The sequence below is a fragment of the Mauremys reevesii genome, linkage group 5, assembly GCF_016161935.1.
Source record: "Mauremys reevesii isolate NIE-2019 linkage group 5, ASM1616193v1, whole genome shotgun sequence".
In the NCBI taxonomy this organism is placed as follows: domain Eukaryota; kingdom Metazoa; phylum Chordata; order Testudines; family Geoemydidae; genus Mauremys; species Mauremys reevesii.
In genome coordinates, this window is record NC_052627.1 from 87,298,813 (window position 1) to 87,318,165 (window position 19,353).

The window sequence follows — 19,353 nt, forward strand, 5'->3', positions numbered from 1 at the left end:
AAAGACAGTAATATAATTAAACCAAAATGCACTAACTTGAGAGAAGGATTTTTTTTTTTTGCTGCCCTTCACCTCCAAAAAAAATGAATCTAAGTTAAATACTTTTGGGGTGACATTTGCTGTTACTAGTACTTCATGATGTAGTGCTTTACATTGTCATCATGATCTGAAAGGGCTGTAAAAACACTAATAAACTAGGCCTCATTCTCGCTAACATTTATATATCTGCTTAGCTTTATGCAATGTAATTCCTTTGGGTTTGCACAGGTGCACAAAATTAAGTGTGTGTAAAGATTAGTAGAGTCAAAGGCTTAATCCTTGCAAAACAACCCTGTTGGGAGAAACCGAGGCACACATTATTTGCCTAAAATCACAAGAACTCAATGGAAGAGGTAGGACTAGGAGCCAATTTTTCCTCAATACAGTACAATATAAAAGACTATATGACCAAATTAGAGAACTTACTGTGTATATTAGTAAAAATATTTTTATTTTATAAGTGGTTTAGATAATTTATTTCCTTCATTTGAAATTTTTCAAATTGTACTTTGGTACAAAATTGTACTTTTTGTACTAGCAACCACTAGTTTTTAAATTTTTGGGGAAATTGGGGGGAGAATGCCACAATTTCCTAGTGTGCTAAAATATGTTCTCTTAATAAATGTTTTTTAAAAATTGTTTTGTTTTAGACAGTAGTAGTAAATTCAATTAGGACTTCAGTTTTCTGATCAAATCAGTTTACAAAACTACTTTATTTTGTATTCCATGTGAAACAATGAAATAGGATTAGGTCTTTCTAATGTTTTTGTAGATTTAGAAATTTCATTATTTTCCTTTTTTTGTTTTCTTAGTGATTTCAATACTTACAGAGAAGTGCAAGTATGGAAGTGCAGAGTAGTTGGCATAAATTTTGCAATCAGTGTGTTTATGTGACTCTTGCCTTCACAACCATCCCTTTGCAAATGGTAAACCATGCTGTGGTAGTTGGGTACTTCAGTCATTAAGTTCTGTATGGTGGCAAAAATGACCTTTGCTAGCATAGTCTGATTCAGTGACAGATACTTATGTGAATAAACCTATTTGGTGATAAACTTGGTCTAGAGGGAATAGTCATTGTGCATAAATCTCTATAAGCCATTCTGCTCATAAGGAAGCTTTACTAATAAATAGCATTTCCCCCCTTTTCAATTTTAAGTCACAAGTCAGAGTCTAGGAACCTCTGCAACTGCTGGCCCATTGATACACTACAGGTGGGGAGGCTATTCCCAGGTGACTTACCAACTAGTCTTTCTACATTTGCCTTAAAGGAGCATAGGATTGTTTCTTCTGCAGTTAAGTTGAGCACTACAGGAATAATCACACTGGATCACATAAGAGCGGCTGTACCGGGTCAGACCAAAGCTCCATCTAGCCCAGTATCTGTCTACCGATAGTGGCCAATGCCAGGTGCCCCAGAGGGAGTGAACCTAACGGGCAATGATCAAGTGATCTCTCTCCTGCCATCCATCTCCATCCGCTGACAAACAGAGGCTAATAGTCATTTATGGACTTAACCACCAAGAATTTATCCAGTTCCCTTTTAGTGAACACCAAAGAAGCTTGAAGTGGTTGCAGCTCAGAATTATTGGGGTTGTCTTGGCAGCAACTGCTTTCTATTTGTATCTTAGATATTTTTAAGTGGCTATCATTTTGCTATCTAAGAGCCAACCACTGAGGCTAGAGAGAGAAAGGAAGAAAAGGGCCCAAGGTGCAGAATGAGGAAGGTCTTCCATTAACTCTGCACATTCCACAACTCATGACTAAGGAGCATGTCAGTTTGGGGTGATTATTTAGCTTCTGCATCTGGCCAACATTTCTATGGGTAAATCAGACTGCATATAAGCTAGACTTCAAGATTTGCATGACTTGAAATTGTTCTGGATTGGGTCTCAGTGGGTAGGTGGATTGAACATTACTCCAGAATTTTTCATTTAGAAAATGTCAAAGCATCCCATTTCAACAAGTCTGAAACCTTTTTGAAAAACTTTTAAAATAAATGTCAAAACTGACCCTTTCTCACAAGAAGTTACGGTTTTGAAAAATTAGCATTTTTTTATGGAAAAAGTTTCAGAAATTCCCAACCAGCTCTAAAAATCTTGTCAATGGGGTGGTTTTGGTACAGTAATTCACAAAGCATACACTGTGATTTGAGCCTAAGCCTTATGCACTGATAAATGAAAGACTAAATACCTCAGTTTTCAGAGCTAAAGCTTTGCCTAAACTTTCTCACAATAGTACCCTTCCACTCTACTGTATGCAGGAATTTAAAAACAAATCTAGAGAATGACGAGTGAAGTCACTGTTTTTTCCTTTTGGGAGGTGCCCAGGTTCTGCAATGATGGGCACCAATAAAAGATGGGGCTTATACCTACTCTGCTATTGCATGGAGGTGCACATAGTAGCAATATGCCCTCCTGAGGGTAATGCTAGGTTTATAGTGGTGTCATTGCACCAGGCCCCCACACAGAAGGGCCCCACTATGGTTGTCAGGCAGGAGCATTGGAAGCTCCTTAGAAGTGTGTGTGGGGGGGGGGGGAGGGGCACCAGTGCCCGGACCAAAGCCTGCCCTCTGCTTTGCCCTTCTCTTCATGGTCCTACCCCCCACTCAGCCTCTTCCCTGGAGGCCCTGCCTGGCATTTGCTCCTCTCTTCTCCCCCCCCCCGCCCCCCAATTGCTCACCATTAAGGCAGGAAAACAGTCAAGGGGCCACAAACACCTCTTTCTCCCCCTTCCCCCCCCCCACCCCGTTCCAGCATTCCTGTTGCCAGGGGTCCAGTTTTTGCCCAGAAAGTCCGGTCAAAAAGTGGACCTAGCAGTTGACCGGACACTAAAAGTCCAGTTACAGAAGCAACCACAATCAGCCTGCCCACCAAGAGGGTGGGAAGAGTAGCTCAGCTGAAGAAAGGACATATGGCCACCAGAGTAATTTAATCTTTTTTCATAGAATCATAGACTATCGGGGTTGGAAGGGACCTCAGGAGGTCATCTAGTCCAACCCCCTGCTCAAAGCAGGACCAATCCCCAGACAGATTTTTGCCCCAGATCCCTAAATGGCCCCCTCAAAGATGGAAGTCACAACCCTGGGTTTAGCAGGCCAGTGCTCAAACCACTGAGACCAGCTTCCAATGGCCTGGTCCTGGCAGAGTAAGGTAGATACCAGCTCTGTGCTGCCCTGGGGTGGGTTCCTGTATGCCTGCCCTACCATCCACACCATGCTGTGCTTGCTTCTGGCCCCTGCCTCACTCCAGGGACCACCTTCTACTCCTGCCCTGCCCAGCTGTGCCTGGCCCCTCCCTTACTCTGTGGACTGACCCTCTACCCCTGTCTCTTACAATTATTCCCCATGGGGTTCCACAAATATGTTTGGTACCAGGCCCACAAAAGGTTAATCTGGCCCTGCCTGAGGGTTACCATGCCCATGAGGGAATTCTGCCCTGAGAAGGATGACTGTATTCTACTGGGGAGTCATCTTTAGTTTCCAGCAAGGACTTCATAGGAGCCTCACAGAGAGAGGTTGCAACAGTGATGTGTGTCTGCCAGCCCCTGCTGAAGGGGAAGTCTCAGATGTATTGTATCATTGCAACTCCCCTCTGGCAAGATGTGTGCTAGCTTCTGCCAGTGCAGTCCCTGGAATGAATCTTGGCCTAGGTTTTTAAAAAAGAATTAGATTTTCTTCCAGGACTTAGTGTTAAGCTCTGTGCCTGTTTTCCCATCTGTACAATAGGACGGATGGCACAGAAGTACTAAAGAATAATATTCATTTAGATCGTCTATCCCCTTAATTATTGAGCCGAGTGTGAATTGTAAGCAAAGCTATAGCTATATCAGGAGTGAAATTCTCCCCCCCCCTTTTGTGCCATGTAAAAGGGCTCTAAAGTCCCAGATCCAGTTGGAGGACAAGTCCCTTGATGCAACTAATGTAATAAACCTTCACATCTCTTTAATAAAATTTCTATTCATCTGGCTTTCAGTTGGAAAAAGTTTCCTACTTAATGAGTGTAGACATGCCTCACATTCCAGTCAAAAGCTCATAGTCTGTGTGGGGGGAAATATATATTTGGGTTTTCAGATCGGTTAGTCCTGCCAGTCACCAACTAACTGGTCATGAGGACTTCTTGCTGGGGAAGCAAATGTTTTACATTGCTTGTGCCTCTGTTGAACATAAGTAACCTTAGTAAAGGCATTGTTGCAGCTAAGCAGTTCCCAGCTGAGTTGTTAGGTCATTGGTGGGCCTGTGGATTTGCTTGCCAAACCCTTGCATGAAATTGGAATCCAGCTGCTGTGGATGCTGTTGGGGTCTTGAGTTGTTCATCTGGTAGTCTACAGCCTAGATCACAGGATTTTATTTTGTTAAATCCCTGCAGATCTCCTCTGCGTTCAGCCCATTTACTCATAGGTTTGCCAAATTGTGCAGAAATTGCATGACGGTGGAAATTCCACAGATGACACACGCCTCACATGCTATCATATGATAGGTCCTCAATTAGTATGTAATAAAATACTTTTAAGATAAACTGAGTTAATCTGATTAACTGTTGCAGGGAATGGTTTTTGAGGGTGAAAGCTGATCATGCAGCCAACAAATTGGTCATGCAGTGGTCATCTGCCACCTATAGTGGTTAACATCCAGTTGTTCATGAGGCTGCTGAAATTTAAAACTAGAAGGTGGAAAGAGCAATACTGTGTCTGTTGTAAAGTTACCTTAATCAGAAACCGACTGCTGATGTACTGAGGCTAATGGAAGCTGTTCCTAGCGAGACACAATTATTTTACTCCTTTTAGTTTTTCTAAGATGCAATGAGAAATAAATCTAATAGCAGTGTTTTGCTTTTCTCCCCGCACCATCATACTGTACCTAGTTCAATTGGTCTGACATGTGAAATAAAAAGTAATGGATCCTCTGGGACATCCTCATCCTCTTCTAATGCAACTGATATTTCACCTGAAGGGGGTAGGGAAAGAATTTTCTTAAACAGATATGGAATAAATCTATCTAGACGATATTACAATGTGTAAACTGCAGTCAATTCACAGTGGCAAATTAATTCACTTACAAGCATAGAAATGTAGGCAGGAAGTAACTAATCATAATGGGATAGATGTGTTAGTAAACTTTTTAATGTATTTTACTGCATTAGAAACAAATTTTAAAGTACATGTAAAGAAGAGAGCTGATTTACCTCTTTTGGCTCATATGTGCCTTTTTGCTTCTGTTTGGATGGGCTAGCCTATTTTTCAGAATATACATACTACTAGCCCAGGGGTGGGCAAACTTTTTGGCCCAAGGGCCATATCTGGGTATGGAAATTATATGGCAGGCCACGAATGCTCATGAAATTTGGGAGTTGGGGTGCAGGAGGAGGTGAGGGCTCTGGCTGGGGGTGCAGGCCCTGGGGTGTGACTAGAACTGGGACTGAGGAGTTCGGAGGGCGGGAGGGGGATCAGGGCTAGGGGAGGGGGTTGGGGCATGGGAAGTGGTCAGGGATGCAGGCTCCAGGTGGCGCTTACCTCAAGCAGCTCCCAGAAGCAGCAGCATGTTCCCCTTCCGGCTCCTATGCGGATGTGTGGCCAGGCAGCTCTGCATGCTGCCCCGTCCGCAGGTGCCACCCCTGGAGCTCCCATTGGATGTGGTTCCCAGCCAATGGAACCTGCAGAGGGGGCAGCATGCAGAGCCCCCTGGCTGCCCCTATGCATAGGAGCGGGGTGTGCGGGGGGCAAGCCCCGGACCTTGCTCCCCGGTGGGGAGGTGATGAGGGTTGGATTCAGAGTTTGAAACAGTGAAAATCAGAGACATTATACCGAAGGCTAACTGGATCCCGCTTCCTGGCAGGAGCTCGAGGGCTGGCTTAAAACATCTGGAGGGCTGAATGTGGCCCCCCAGGCTGTAGTTTGCCCACCCCTGTACCAGCCTGTCATTTAAAATAAAAAACAGAAGCAAAACCCCCAAATATCCACAATTTCCAGATGGATCCATATTATCTAAAGCAAGTTCATAAAACAATAAAACAGCTAGAATTATTGCAAGAATAGTTTTTTAAATGTGATAAGGGAAAAACTGAATTTAATAAGGTTGGACCAGAATAGACATTTACTTGATTGGACTCTAACCTTTGGTATGGTGTCCCTCCATGAGTTCTGAGACAGTTATTGTAGCAAACACCAGACAGGAGTATAAAGCATGCATGCTTAAGTGAAGTTCTGAATCTACTGAATCTGAAGAATAATTTTGATTAGATTTGGGAGAGTAGATGGATTTGTGTGACCTACCTAGTTGGAATGGACATCATCCGTTTCAGCATTTCCAAACATCCTATAAACATGGTATGTTTTTTATTTAGTGTTGAATAACATTTACAATACATTTTTTTGTTACTGCTGAACAATTTGAGTTACGGATATCTGTGGGACAGGTAGTGTATTGTTGTACTGCATGTCTAGTCTGAACAAAATGTGAAGGTTGTTCTTCCCAAAGTTTACAACTGAATATTGACTTAATACAGCTTTGAAAATTTATATGTAGAAGATAAATGCTGCTTTTAACCATCTTCAGTTAAACAAAACAAGCACAGAAACAGTTTTCTTGCCTTGTCAAATCTTTTTTAAACTTTCCCTTTATTTTTATTAGTAGTTTACGTTTAACACAGAACTGTACTGTATTTGCTTTTTGTGTGTATCTGCTGCTGCCTGATTGTGTACTTCTGGTTCCAAAGGAGGTGTGTGGTTGATCACTCAGTTTGTAACTCTGGTGTTCATAACTGAGGTTTACTGTACTCGAAAACTGTTATGTCCTCCCTCGGTCGTTTTTTTTTTCCCTCCAGACTAAATTAACACAATTTTTTTTCAATCTTTCCTCATCGGTTATGTTTTCTAGACCTTGAATCACTTTTGTTGCTCTCCTCTGGACTCCTTCTAGTTTGTCACCATCTTTCCTGAAATGTGTTGCCAAGAACTGGACACAATACTCCAGTTGAGGCCTTATTAGCCTGGAGTAGAATAGAAGAATTTTTTGTGTTTTGCTTACAGCACTCCTGTTGATACAAATACCATTTGGGGGTGTGTGTGTGTGTGTGTGCGTGCAACAGTGTTACACTGTTGACTCATATTTAACTTGTGATCCACTACACCCCCCAGCTCCCTTTCCGCAGTACTCCTTCCTAGGCAGACATTTCCCATTTTATATATGTGCAATTGATTGTTCCTTCTTAAGTGGACTACTTTTGCATTTGTCCTTATTGAACTTCTTATTTACTTCAGACCATTTTTCCAATTTTCCAGATCATTTTGAATTTTAATCCTACTCTCCAAAACATCAGCAGAAGAGCAGAAAATCTCTTATGAAATCTTTTCTTTTACGAGAAATAATGAAATAGCTAAGACATACATTTTAAAAGATGCTGTATCAGAAAATAGATTTAAAAATTCAGTTAAAAACATTCTTATTGAGAGTTGTCACTTCAATGGGAATTTCCCCACTGACTTTACTAGAGTAGGATTGGACCCATAATGCATTATCATGTGACTTTCCTGACTTGTGTATTTGAATGCACAATTCTTGCATACTATTCTGACAACAAACTATGTACTAGTTGTATGTTACATTTATGTTTTAATATGTGTGTTTTGGCTGAGTTATGGTTGTGTTAATTTTTGGGTTTTGTAAAGAAGAATTAAAACCAAATGCACAAACGCTTCCCTTATTTCCTTTTCTGTATAGACATTTGAATGTACCACTATTACATCATGCTTTTGAAATCAGATTTTTCATATACCCCAAAATGCAGTACATTCCACCAAGGATACAGTTTTTTAAATTAATACGCTGGATTGGGGTTCATCAGAAAGGCTGGCTAATTGTTGGGTCCTTTCTGAAGTTATCTTAAAGATATTCAGGATAAGAGATGTGAAACATTAATTGAAAATGCCCCTTAGTGATTTAAGGTTCAAAGGCAGAGCTGCCCAGAGGCGGGGGCAAGTGGGGCAATTTGCCCCAGGCACCGCAGGGGCCCTGCGAGCCCTGGCACAGTGGTGGTCCAGGTCTTCAGTGGCATTTTGGTGGCGGGGGGGCCCTTCAGTGCTGTCGAAGACGCGGAGCAACTGAAGAGCCCCCCGCTACGGAAATGCTGCTGAAGACCCGGACCGCTGCAGGTGAGTACAGGCGCCGCAGCTCCTCTGCTTTGCCCCAGGTCCCCTGAATCCTCTGGGTGGCCCTGTTCAAAGGAAGCAAAGTTAAAATGAACCATTTGGGCAAACCAGTTTAAAACATGCAGGGTAACCTAGAGTTCAGGGGTGGATCCTCAGCTGGTGTAAATGGTCATAGCTCCACTGAAGTCAAAAGAACTATAGCAATTTATACCAGCTCAGGATCTGCCCCCTGAACTTCTGTGCATTATTTAAAACAAAATCTAAAAATGGAAGATAACATGTATTGTGCTTGGTACATTAATGTTAATATTAATTTTTTTAACTAAATAGCTTCAAATGACTGTGTTCTCATAGAACTACATTCATATTAATTTTTAAAATTTCTTTAAGATTAAAAACTAATTTGATTCTTAAAACATGGAAAAATCACACTTTCCCAATGGTAAGAGCTGTCCACTTGCACTGTAGAGAGAGATATACAAAGGGGAGTTAGGCATCCAACTCCCCTTTGTGCCTTTGAAAATCTTCCCTGTACTTAATTGATTTGTTTTGTAAAAATAATTCACAATTGTAACTTAATCCAAACCTCTTCACATTGTGAGTTGAATCTCTGATCTGTTCTCTCTCCCTCTCTTCTCCTCCTCCCCTCCTCCCCCCCGGGCTCCCGTCCCATGATTCTGGTACTGCTGTAGATGATACCAGGGGGGCCTTTTTCTTGATGCCAATTGGGATGTGATTTGAAATCTTGTAACAGCATCGCAGGGGCATCTGATACTGTGAGATCACCAACTGCAGCCCTGATCTAGCCTCAAACCTGAACCCTCACCTAATTCTAATTGTGATCAAAACGGTGGCTCCTCAGCCTAGCTCTAATTGTTTTGTCTCTTTCACCTCTCCCTGTGATGTGGTAAATCTCACCAGTGTAACGCTAATGACGCTCACATGCACACTGAGGGGGTTTAACAGAACCTGATGTGCAACTGGTTTGGTAAATACCACCATTTCATATTTTAAAATGTCTTTTTAATTATTTCTGTCTTGCTTCAGGATGGTCTCTGTTTGTATCACTTTAAACATAAATGTTACATGACTAATAAATACACTAATAGCTTCTTTCAAAAATGTTAAATGTGTTTATCAAATACTCTGCACAAATGCAATATAATTTAACATACTTCACAATTAATAATATTGCATTTAAGGGGGTAAAACTTCTTAAAATAGTAATAAAAATATTCTAGAATTAAACGTCTTTGACTTCAGACCTGACAATTACTCATTTAAAAAAAAACCAAATTTATAATTGAATTGGGAAATTTATAGTGTAGTATATTCTAGAATAACTAATTTTTCTTTCTGAACTAAAGCTCTAAAATCCTGTTGCAAAGTATTACAAATATATTCCAAAGAAATTTTTTTTAGATGAGTAGCGGGACCAGTTGCACAAGGTACAGAGCCTCTGTGGGACTGGACCTTTCCAGCAATTAGTGTAATTTGTTAGGGTTGTGCTGTATTTACAGACTTCAACACTGGTGGTGATAACCTCCCCCCCCCCCATCTGCAAGGGATGTATCAAGTCAGTTGCTGTTCTAACTCTGTTACTTGGGCTATATAATGTGGCTTTTAATATTAACAGATTTATTGTTTTTTGTGCAAAGACAAGAAATAGAAGAGAAATTAATTTTTACCTTCAGTGTTCTCTGTGGTAGTGCTTATGTTCAGCTGTCTCTCAGTTGCAGAGCACCTGCCGTTTTCATCCTCTGTTAATTGTGTGACTGGTTCATATTGCAGTATAGCATCCAGATCATGAAAAAACTTCATGGTTTTAGTGGCATCTCCAGAGTTGTGGGCATATTTAACTGTTCTGAATTCATACTTCAGATTTTTATACTTTGCACGGCACTGTTTCCAGTCTCTGCAAACTCCTAACTCCTGTAGTCTTTTAGCAATGTAGATAAATATTCCTTTATTCCTTAGTGTTCCATGAAGTTGTTTTCTTATGTTTTTTTCTGACCAGACGCTTAGCAAGGCTTTAACCTCCTCTTCAGTCCAATGCTTTCCTGCTCCACTCTCCATGTTGAAAGTGACCTGGAAATGATTCACTATTTCTAGCCAAGATTTTGTTTCCTAGGAAACCAGACGGCTGGTTGTCAATAAGCTCCACAGAGATGAAAGGATCTAGTTTTACTGGCTCAAGCTGCCTGAGGGGAGTAACTTGAGAAACTGCCAAATAAGCAGGCTCTATATTAGAAGCAGACAAATGAAACCGCTCAGACACAAATGAATTGTAATCTAGTACCTAGTATTCCACAAGATAAAAAATAAACTCAGGGTGTCTACTTGCTTTACCCCCGTCTTATTAATATGTTTTAAATATGATCACTATTTTTAATGAATGTTTTAAGAAAGAAAGTAAATGAGTTCTTTTAAGATTATCTCTTGTGTTGTAGTTTGTTAGGAATTAATTAGACATTGTAGCAGGTTTTTTTGAAGCCAGTTTTACATTTTGGAATCTAAAATGTTGGTAAGAGTTCTCATTAAGTTACAAATTATGATTGTATTTGATATTGTATTAACATTAAAAATACACATTGGAATCATCCACGTTTTAAATTGTCTGTATTTTATAAACCTCCTATTTTATTCTAGGATTGCTCATGAGTCCAATTGATTTAAACAAAAGATCTGCCCTTAGTTTTCAGCTTTACACTACAGCACTACATCAGCGCAACTGTAGTGCGTCTGGTGAGGATGCACTATGCTGACAGAAGAGTGCTTTCCCATCAGCATAATTACTCCACTTTGGCGAGAAGCAGAAGCTATGTTGATGGGGGTACAGAGCCCCTGCCAAGCCCTGCACATCCTATTTCAGAGGGTTCACTACCTATTAGGATTTCTTTGTGTGTTGGGGGAGACGGGTTGCCACAGGGTGTATCTGACACATAAATACCTTGCAACGCCGGGTACCAGAGTGCCATGCAAATGCCTGTTCTCACTTTCGGGTGATATTGTAAATAAGAAGCGGGCAGCATTATCTCCCATAAATGTAAACAAACTTGTTTTGTCTTACTGATTTGGCTGAACAAGAAGTAGGACTGAGTGGACTTGTATGAGGTGAATTGAAAAATGCTATTTCTTTTATCTTTATTACAGTTCAGATATTTGTAACCAAATATATAAAGTGAGCATTGTACACTTTGTATTCTGTGTTTTAATTGAAATCAGTATATTTGAAAATGTATAAAAACATCCAAAAATACTTATGAAATTTAAATTGGTATTCTATTATTGTTTAACAGTGCGATTTAAAACTGCAATTATTCATGACTGTGTCTTTTTTAATCTAATTAATTTGTTTTGCAATAATTGCATGCATTAACTGCAATGAATTGATAGCCCTAGTTTTTTTAATTTAAGTTGAATGCCCTTTAGCACTTCACTTTACACACAGGTGGTATTAATGACTTTGAGACTTGGACATAATCAGTGGTAGAAAATATACAGTTATTGTTGGGATCAAGCATATTGAACATTTGCACCTGATTCTCCTGGCTTTTATAAGATCGTCTCTATACATAGAATTATTCTGGAATAGTTACTGCACTTTAAATGCATGCCCTGCCTTAATCAGAATTAACTTTTCAAGTAGACAAGCTGTTACAGTAGTATAACTCGAGAATGACTCCAATGATGCCAATTGAGTTATACTAGTTTAATGTGAGAGCAGAATCGCATCCTATTATACAAGACCTATAGCAGTTTTATATTTAAGTAATCTGATACATTTATTTCCCTTTCATCTGCATTAAGCTACTTCATTTAGTATATGTTACATTTTGTTCAGTTTTTTTTCCTTGACTACAGTTTGTAGGTGCAGTCTACAGACACTTTTATTTTGGGGTATTCGATCTTTGAGCAATTAAAGGCTGCATTGGGAATTTACCAGTAGCCCAAAAATCACATATGAATTGATTTATGGTTAAGGCTACAATTTAGTCATAGGTATTTTTAATAAAAGTCATGGACAGGTCACAGGCAATAAACAAAAATTCACGGCCTGTGACCTGTCCATGACTTGTACTGTGAATACCCCTGACTAAATCTTAGCTGGGGGGATGCTGCTCTGGGAGCCCCTAGCCCCTCTCCTCTCCCCTGAGGCCAGCTGCCTTCACCGGCCGCCTTAGCAGCAGCCAGGGTAGCTAGCCCTGGGGCAGCCTCAGCAGGGCTGCTCCAGCAGCGGCTGGTGTGATTGGCCCTTGGGCTGGTGAGCAGCTGGCCCCGGGGCCAGCTGCTTGGGTGGCCCTGGGGTCAGCCACAGTGGAGGTTGTGGAAAGTCACAGAATTAGTGATTTCAGCGACCTCCATGACAGACACAGAGCCCTAATTATGGTCCTAGTAAGTAACACTCAATCTTGTCCAAGCAGACTTTAGATGAAGATAGAGGAGCTGAGGTGCTGCAGCCTGCATCTCTTCATATTTAAAACAAAATAAAACAAGATGCTGTGGGCTGCATTGTAGAACTTAGTGGACTGGGCAGCACTTTGCCCACCGTGACACGTTGCTTCCATCTGTGTTGTCTTGCGGTTAACAGCCATTTCCAGACAATGAGCAAGACTGTGACTGCATAGGCCAGAAGAGCCCCTATAGCTTGAGCTGATATGAAGCTTCATTATTTGAGTTCTGCCTTCAGCATGAGACTGATTTTATGTAAAAATAATCATGTCTTCCTCAATTCCACTGAAAGCCTAATTTTCTTTCTTAGGAACAGAAGTTAAGGTGTCCGTCCACTTCTGCATTTGAATGCTCAAAGTGCTTTGATATAGGAGTCCAAATGCCTGTTGTAGGTGGTGATTTTGGGCTCTCATTTTTGGGCCTTAGCTTAAAAAATTGACCCACAGTCTGAGGCAAAAAGTGTAATTGGGTTGAACATAAGTTTGCCTTTTCTGAGCTGTAGATGCTCATTGGATACTGCCCCCATTAAGTGGCATTTCAGTTTAAGGAGCTGGTAGTATTTTATGTCCACCTTGAAATTAGACTATAGAAAGTTAGCAGTAAGGACCCAATCCAGCGCCCATTGAAATTAATAGAAATACTTTAATTGATTTCAGTGTGCTTTGGATTGAGCCTTAAATATTATATAATCAAGTGTAACATGAACATACAAAAAACAGTTTTGATAAGTCTATAAAAATAGAGCACTTAAGACATTTTTTCACACACATTGTTATGTTGTTTTATGCTTTACAAGTTAATATTTTGTTTGGATGTTGTGTTCTGTGAACCCTTCAGTATTTATGCTATTTTTGTCCACAGGGGCCAAGAAAGTGGTGGAATTGTGACAAGTGATGGAGACTCAGCCCAAACATTCAAAGTGCACAAGGTAAAATTTTAAGGACTTTTTACTATTTTGTTGCCATTTTTAAGAAGTAAAAATCTAGTCTTTTCGCATAAAAATTCAGTCTTTAAAATAGAGAGAAATAAGGAGTACTCAAAGGAAAAATCGAGGGGAAAAACACATTTCCACCTGGGGTGCACGAGGAGAGTCTCTGCTTGTTCCAGGAAGTGGTAATAATAAGCAAGAGACAGGAAATGACAAGAATTTGTCATAAGAGTACCAGGTTCAGTTCCTTAACTTACTGTTTTATAGAGCAATTTTAAACTTGTTTTTAAAAAAATCAACAACAAAACTTGACCAGGTTATCTTTCAAGTCCACGTCAAGCTTTCAAAGAAACAAGGTGGGTGAGGCAATGTCTTCTCTTTCACCTGCAGAAGTTGGGCCAATAAAAGATATTACCTCACCCACCTTGTTCTCTAATATCCTGTGACCAACACAGCTCCAACAACACTGCAATTAATTTTTCACTCCAGTAAAAAGCAGTCTGTTCAGCTGTCAGCACCAGAGCCCCTTTCTGCTAATGTGTTAGTTCTGGTGAGTTGAAAGGGTTTGATGCTGGCAGTTCTAGGTACTGATGTGTAAAATCAGCAGAGTTCTAGTGGAATGAAGGGAAAAGAGTGAGACAAAAAAGAACATAATCCATGAAATTAGCTACAGATTAATGCCTGAAAGCAGAGGCACCTATGACTGACTTGGGCTTCAGTAAGTATCATGGCAGATGCTTTGAAGAGTTGAACGCTGCACACAAAAACTAATAGATCCAGAGACTGGAGGGAAATCTGAAAAATCTCCATCCATTTCCAACCTCATAGAAACCTGGAGGGTGCCAACAGGCCTAAAATGGCCAAAGCCCAAAAAGGTCTTAGGCCAAAGCACTTAAAGTGCTCTAGAGAATTTAATTCCTATATTTACACTGAGCTGACGTCAGGAAGTGAAATACAAGATAGCCAACTACCCTCCTGGAAGGAACGTAGGGATTGGAGCGGTGTCAGTTAAAACTGTATCTTCTGCCCAGATGTCCTTCACTGACCTCAGTGCCAGAAGGATCCGAGTCCCAGGAGGTGGGAGCGTGCCCAGCAGGACAGAGCTCTCACACTAACAAGTCCTTCAAGTAGAGCATGAGAGTTTCCTACTTAGCTCACACTGGAGAAACAAAATCCAGGAGTGAGAATCCTATGCTGATGCAGACTCTCAGCTGATAAACTGGCTCAATCTTTGTTTACTCCAATAACAGATGAAAGGAGGAGGTATCTCATAGCCTTTTGTTTTTAATACTACTTTTGAGCTTCCACTTCTTTTTAGGTTATGGGAGATTTCCACTTCTACCTTTAGCACTTCTTTTAGCAGACACTATAATATTTTATATTGATTCCATAAGAGCTGTGGAGAATGACATTTGAGCATATCCATATTAAGAATTAAATATGATGACTGCATCATCTCAGAAAGCTCTGATATCACAGCAGTTGCATAATATGATTTCTGTTATCCTTGGGATATGTCTTGGCTACAGTATTTAAATTCTACAGTCACTATTATTTAAAAACGAAAACTTCAAGGACAAGACCATATTCACTGGTTTGTGCCCTTCAAGTTCTGATTTAAAAATTCATTTAATTAAACGGGTGCAAATTCCTGTAGAACATACTTTTATTAGTTTAAAATTGATTACTTCTGCTTAGCTTGCACTTATGAATTTACTGACCTGACCCTCAGACCATTTTAAATTAAGAGTCTATGCAGGGTTCTGCACTGATGTAACTAAATTGGTCTAAAGCCACACTATTTGGTCTGGTCTACACTTAAATTAGGTCAGCCAAGCTACATTGTTCAGGGCTGTGAAAAATTTTGTGCCCTGATCACTATAGTTAGGTCAACCTAACCCCCAGTGTAAATGTTGCCAGGGTGATGGTGAGGGGGAAGAACTCCAACTGAAAAATCCCTTTAATTGATGAAGGAAACATCTACACTCTGGGGCTATAGCAGTGCCATAGCTGTGGTGCTGTAGCAGCTGTAATGTAGACATGGCCTTAGTTAAACCAGTGTAGCTTGGTGTGTAGGCCAGAGCTTACTCTTTTTGCCTTCCTTGTATTTATCTGTTGCTACAGTAGCATTTTACTTTTTACATTGAAATTCTGTTTGTGCTAACATCTCTTCTTCTAATTATCAGATTCAAACATAATTTCTGAGCCTCCAGGGCATTCAAAGCTCTTTAATTCATTAATCTTCGCAACACTCCAGGGAAGTAAATATCATCCCCATTTTAGAGAGAGATAGAGATTTAGACACATGAAGAGACTTTCTGAAGGTCACTAAAAGTCTGTGCCAGAGTTCAGAATAGAAATCGGAGCACCTGATTTCCCAGTCCTTTTCCTTAATTACTTAGACCCTGCATGCTTTTAAATTCCTCTCTCACAATGCTTGTTGCCAACAGGAGCACTGCCTTGGCTATTGAATATGCTAGGATCTCCTGGGGCCTATTTATAAAAGTTCTGATTCATTTCTGCCTTAGAAGTCAACTTGGATACCTGAAGACTTTTCAACAGAGTTTTCTGGTTCTTTCAGGTTAAGAATACCAATCACAGCAGTGGCCGGAATTTCAAATAATGGGGACTTTTAAACACTTACCTGAAGCTGGTATAAAAACAGATTCATTATGGTGTGGGTGATTAAATGTATTTTCCCATTTTTCAGTAAGAAAAGCACAGAATATACTGTATTGAAATATTTTTGTTTTATAGTGTTCTCTAACATTAAAGAATAAATGTAGTTGAGCTTTTAAACTTTAAAATAGCATTTAAAAAAATAAAGCCAGTTAAGCTTTTTAAATTACATTTTAATATAGATACATACAGCATTCCCAAATTTTCTTCTGCTAGTGGTTTTTCAAAGAGTATTTTCTTATTGAGTGGTAACTGGCGACAGTCTATCTGAAAACAAAATATATTCCAAACAAAATCCACCTTATGTTGTGTATTATCCTGATGTAACCAGTTGCCCCCATGACCACTTCTTGTGGTGTTCCCCTGTCCTGTGATCTGTCTCTCTAGATAAGCTTTTTTTTTTTTTTTTTTTCTTGTTGCTGTTGATTTTTTGCTTGTAAAGTGCTGGCATAATGAGTGTGTTGCTGGAAACAATAAAATACATATTTGTTTTGTTTTTTGTTCCCCAAGGGAATGGGTCTTATTAATCATGTGTTTAGTGAAGACAGTCTGAAGAAGCTGAAGGTTGCAAATCTTGGAATTGGCCACACTAGGTACTCCACATCAGGAATCTCTGAATTAGAGAACTGCCAACCTTTCGTTGTAGAAACTCTTCATGGGAAGATTGCTGTGGCGCACAATGGTGAATTAATAAATGCTAAACAACTCAGAAGAAAGGTAGGAATCAGTCCTGGTTTTTCCAGTATCATTTATTTAATGAGTAGGAGGTAGAAATGGGCAAAAAATTGGTCACATCTCATAGCTGACACACAATCCCTTAGGTCATTGAAAACTGAAGAGAATGGTGAGGAACTCCATACTCCAAACTAATGGATTGGGCGGTGCACTGAGAAACAGTTTTTAATTTGTAACTCCCATGGTGGGGGGAGGGGGGGAGAAATAATCTACTTTTCTTTTATGTTCTGTGTTAATGTTGATCCAACAGGAAAACTAATCCAGATGCAGTTATGAATAGCTCAGTTTGAATCTGCCCGTTGCATGGCAGTCATTAGAGAAAGCAAAGAGTGCTTAGAAAATATCATCTAATACATTGGCATGTCCTCATCTGCAATATCATCTATTTTTGTCATCACCTTAAGAAAGGTATAGTGGACATTGAAAATAATAGAAAATAGTAATTTCTAGTGATGTGAACAGATAAGGAGACAATCAAAAATTGGATATCGTAGCCGGTAAAGGGGACACGTTGCAGAGCAGAATTAAAACCTCACAGATGCTTCTCTTTTAACTCTGTTCAAAGAACAAGGGAATATACTACTACATCAAAGAATTGTAAATTTATGACTTGGAAAAGATAATGGTACTTTATGCAGAATGTAGTCAATCTGTGGATGCCACCAGTGCTGCAAGAATGTACCAAGACAAATATTGTGACTGGTTTCAAAATGATGGGTTAATTTTATGTTCAAGCATAGCAGTAAATGTGATAATGGTAAAAATATCTAGTCTTATTCTTTAGGATGCAAGATCTATAAAGGTTAGGTAGGAACCATCCAGTGTAAAGCATTAAACAGGCATGAATAGTAGGCTAGTTACTTTGCAGGTTCTCCTCTCCCTTAAATGCTGTGTATGCAGTGTATGTTGAGTACACCAGACTAGAAGGACCATAAGTCGGATTCATTCTATCACATCCTGGGCTGTTGGTTTTCCCCCACAGCCCTCTCTCTTCAGTCATTTCTTCTTTCACTGTTTACTTGTGCTTCCTCTTGTCACCTGTTCTTTGTGCCATGCTTCAGTTCGCCATGCGTAAGCAGCAGTGAGAAAGTGACAAAATTTCCAGACCCCGTGTAGCACAGTGGATATTAGGGAATGTCAACTTTGCTTTATGCTTTGGTCACCGGTAAAGCAAAGCCGTGAAAAGATAAGTGGGGGATGCAGTTCGGAGTGTCATTGTATGAGAGCCAATGTTGTGCACCAGCTCCTTGGACAAATGTATTTACCGCGTGCTTTGGGTTCTTAGTGACTGCTACATTAAAACAACTTTTCAGGGCATGTAACTCTTGCTAAACTATAAATGGTGCAGTGGTTTCATAGATTGATAACACTATATTTTGTCTTTTTAAAAAAAAAAAAAAAAAAGCTGATGAGACATGGTGTGGGACTATCGACCAGTTCTGACAGCGAATTGATCACCCAGCTGCTGGCATTCACACCTCCACTAGAGAATGATGATACCCCAGACTGGGTGGCAAGGTAAGGGGTTAGGGGCTGGAATTAATAACAAGAGTATTACCTGAGTGTAAAATACAGCAGTAGTAAGTAACAGAATACAGCCATCTATAACATACCATTGTGTTTACTTAATCTCATTTCAGAATCAAAAATTTAATGAATGAAACCCCTACTTCATATTCACTACTAATGATGCATAAAGACATAATCTATGCAGTACGTGATCCCTATGGGAATCGTCCACTCTGCATTGGTCGTCTCATTTCAGTAGGCAGTATGAGTGGAAAAGGTAAATCCTATGTAAAGACTGGGTAACCAGCCATAAGTATGTTTACATTTTCAAAGCTATATAAATAAAACATTTGCACTTAATGGGGAAATCCATGTCCACATTCATGCAGTTGAAAGACTTTTTTTTTCTTTAAAATGTTGCTCTCTCTGAACATTGGATGCAGTAATATCCCAATATTGATTGATTTATAAAACACAAAATACAGTTAAAATATAATAATTGGAGATATACCTATCTCCTAGAACTGGAATTGACCTTGAAAGGTCATTGAGTCCAGCCCCCTGCCTTCACTAGCAGGACCAAGTACTGATTTTTGCCCCAGATCTCTAAGTAGCCCCTTCAAGGATTGAACTCACAATCCTGGGTTTAGCAGGCCAATGCTCAAACCACTGAGCTATCCCTCCCCCCTGTTTGATGGTGGGAACAAATTTAATGGAAATCAGAAGCACCTCTTCTCTCTCGACAGTAGTAAATCCCTCTTCCCCCATGGCAGCAGCTTAGAGAGGCAGCCCAGTTGCAGCAGAGATAATTGGAGAGAGATTTCTCCCCTCTACCCTGGGAGAAAAGTCGGAATGGCTGGATACAGGGC

General features: G+C 40.1%; 2 protein-coding genes across 3 annotated transcripts in view; one reads left to right on the top strand and one right to left on the bottom strand.

Moving 5' to 3' along the window:
• LOC120405754 (multifunctional protein ADE2) overlaps positions 1-10,272 on the bottom strand; it is a 53,833-nt gene extending 43,561 nt beyond the window's left edge. The window contains exons 1-2 of one of the 2 annotated variants that reach the window (XM_039539522.1): positions 9,870-10,272; positions 4,895-4,981 (exon numbers count right to left, since the gene is read on the bottom strand). In XM_039539522.1, the coding sequence (XP_039395456.1) occupies positions 4,895-4,981; positions 9,870-10,257 (475 nt within the window). In that variant the 5' untranslated portion in view covers positions 10,258-10,272. Of the gene's footprint in view, positions 1-4,894; positions 4,982-6,147; positions 6,185-9,869 lie in introns of those variants that run through there. The other variant, XM_039539523.1, reaches the window with a different exon arrangement.
• PPAT (phosphoribosyl pyrophosphate amidotransferase) overlaps positions 1-19,353 on the top strand; it is a 58,561-nt gene that overhangs the window by 26,656 nt on the left and 12,552 nt on the right. Inside the window, exons 2-5 of the mRNA XM_039539530.1 lie at positions 13,495-13,561; positions 16,751-16,957; positions 18,381-18,493; positions 18,616-18,761. Coding sequence (XP_039395464.1) covers positions 13,495-13,561; positions 16,751-16,957; positions 18,381-18,493; positions 18,616-18,761 — 533 coding nt within the window. The remainder of the gene's footprint in view (positions 1-13,494; positions 13,562-16,750; positions 16,958-18,380; positions 18,494-18,615; positions 18,762-19,353) is intronic.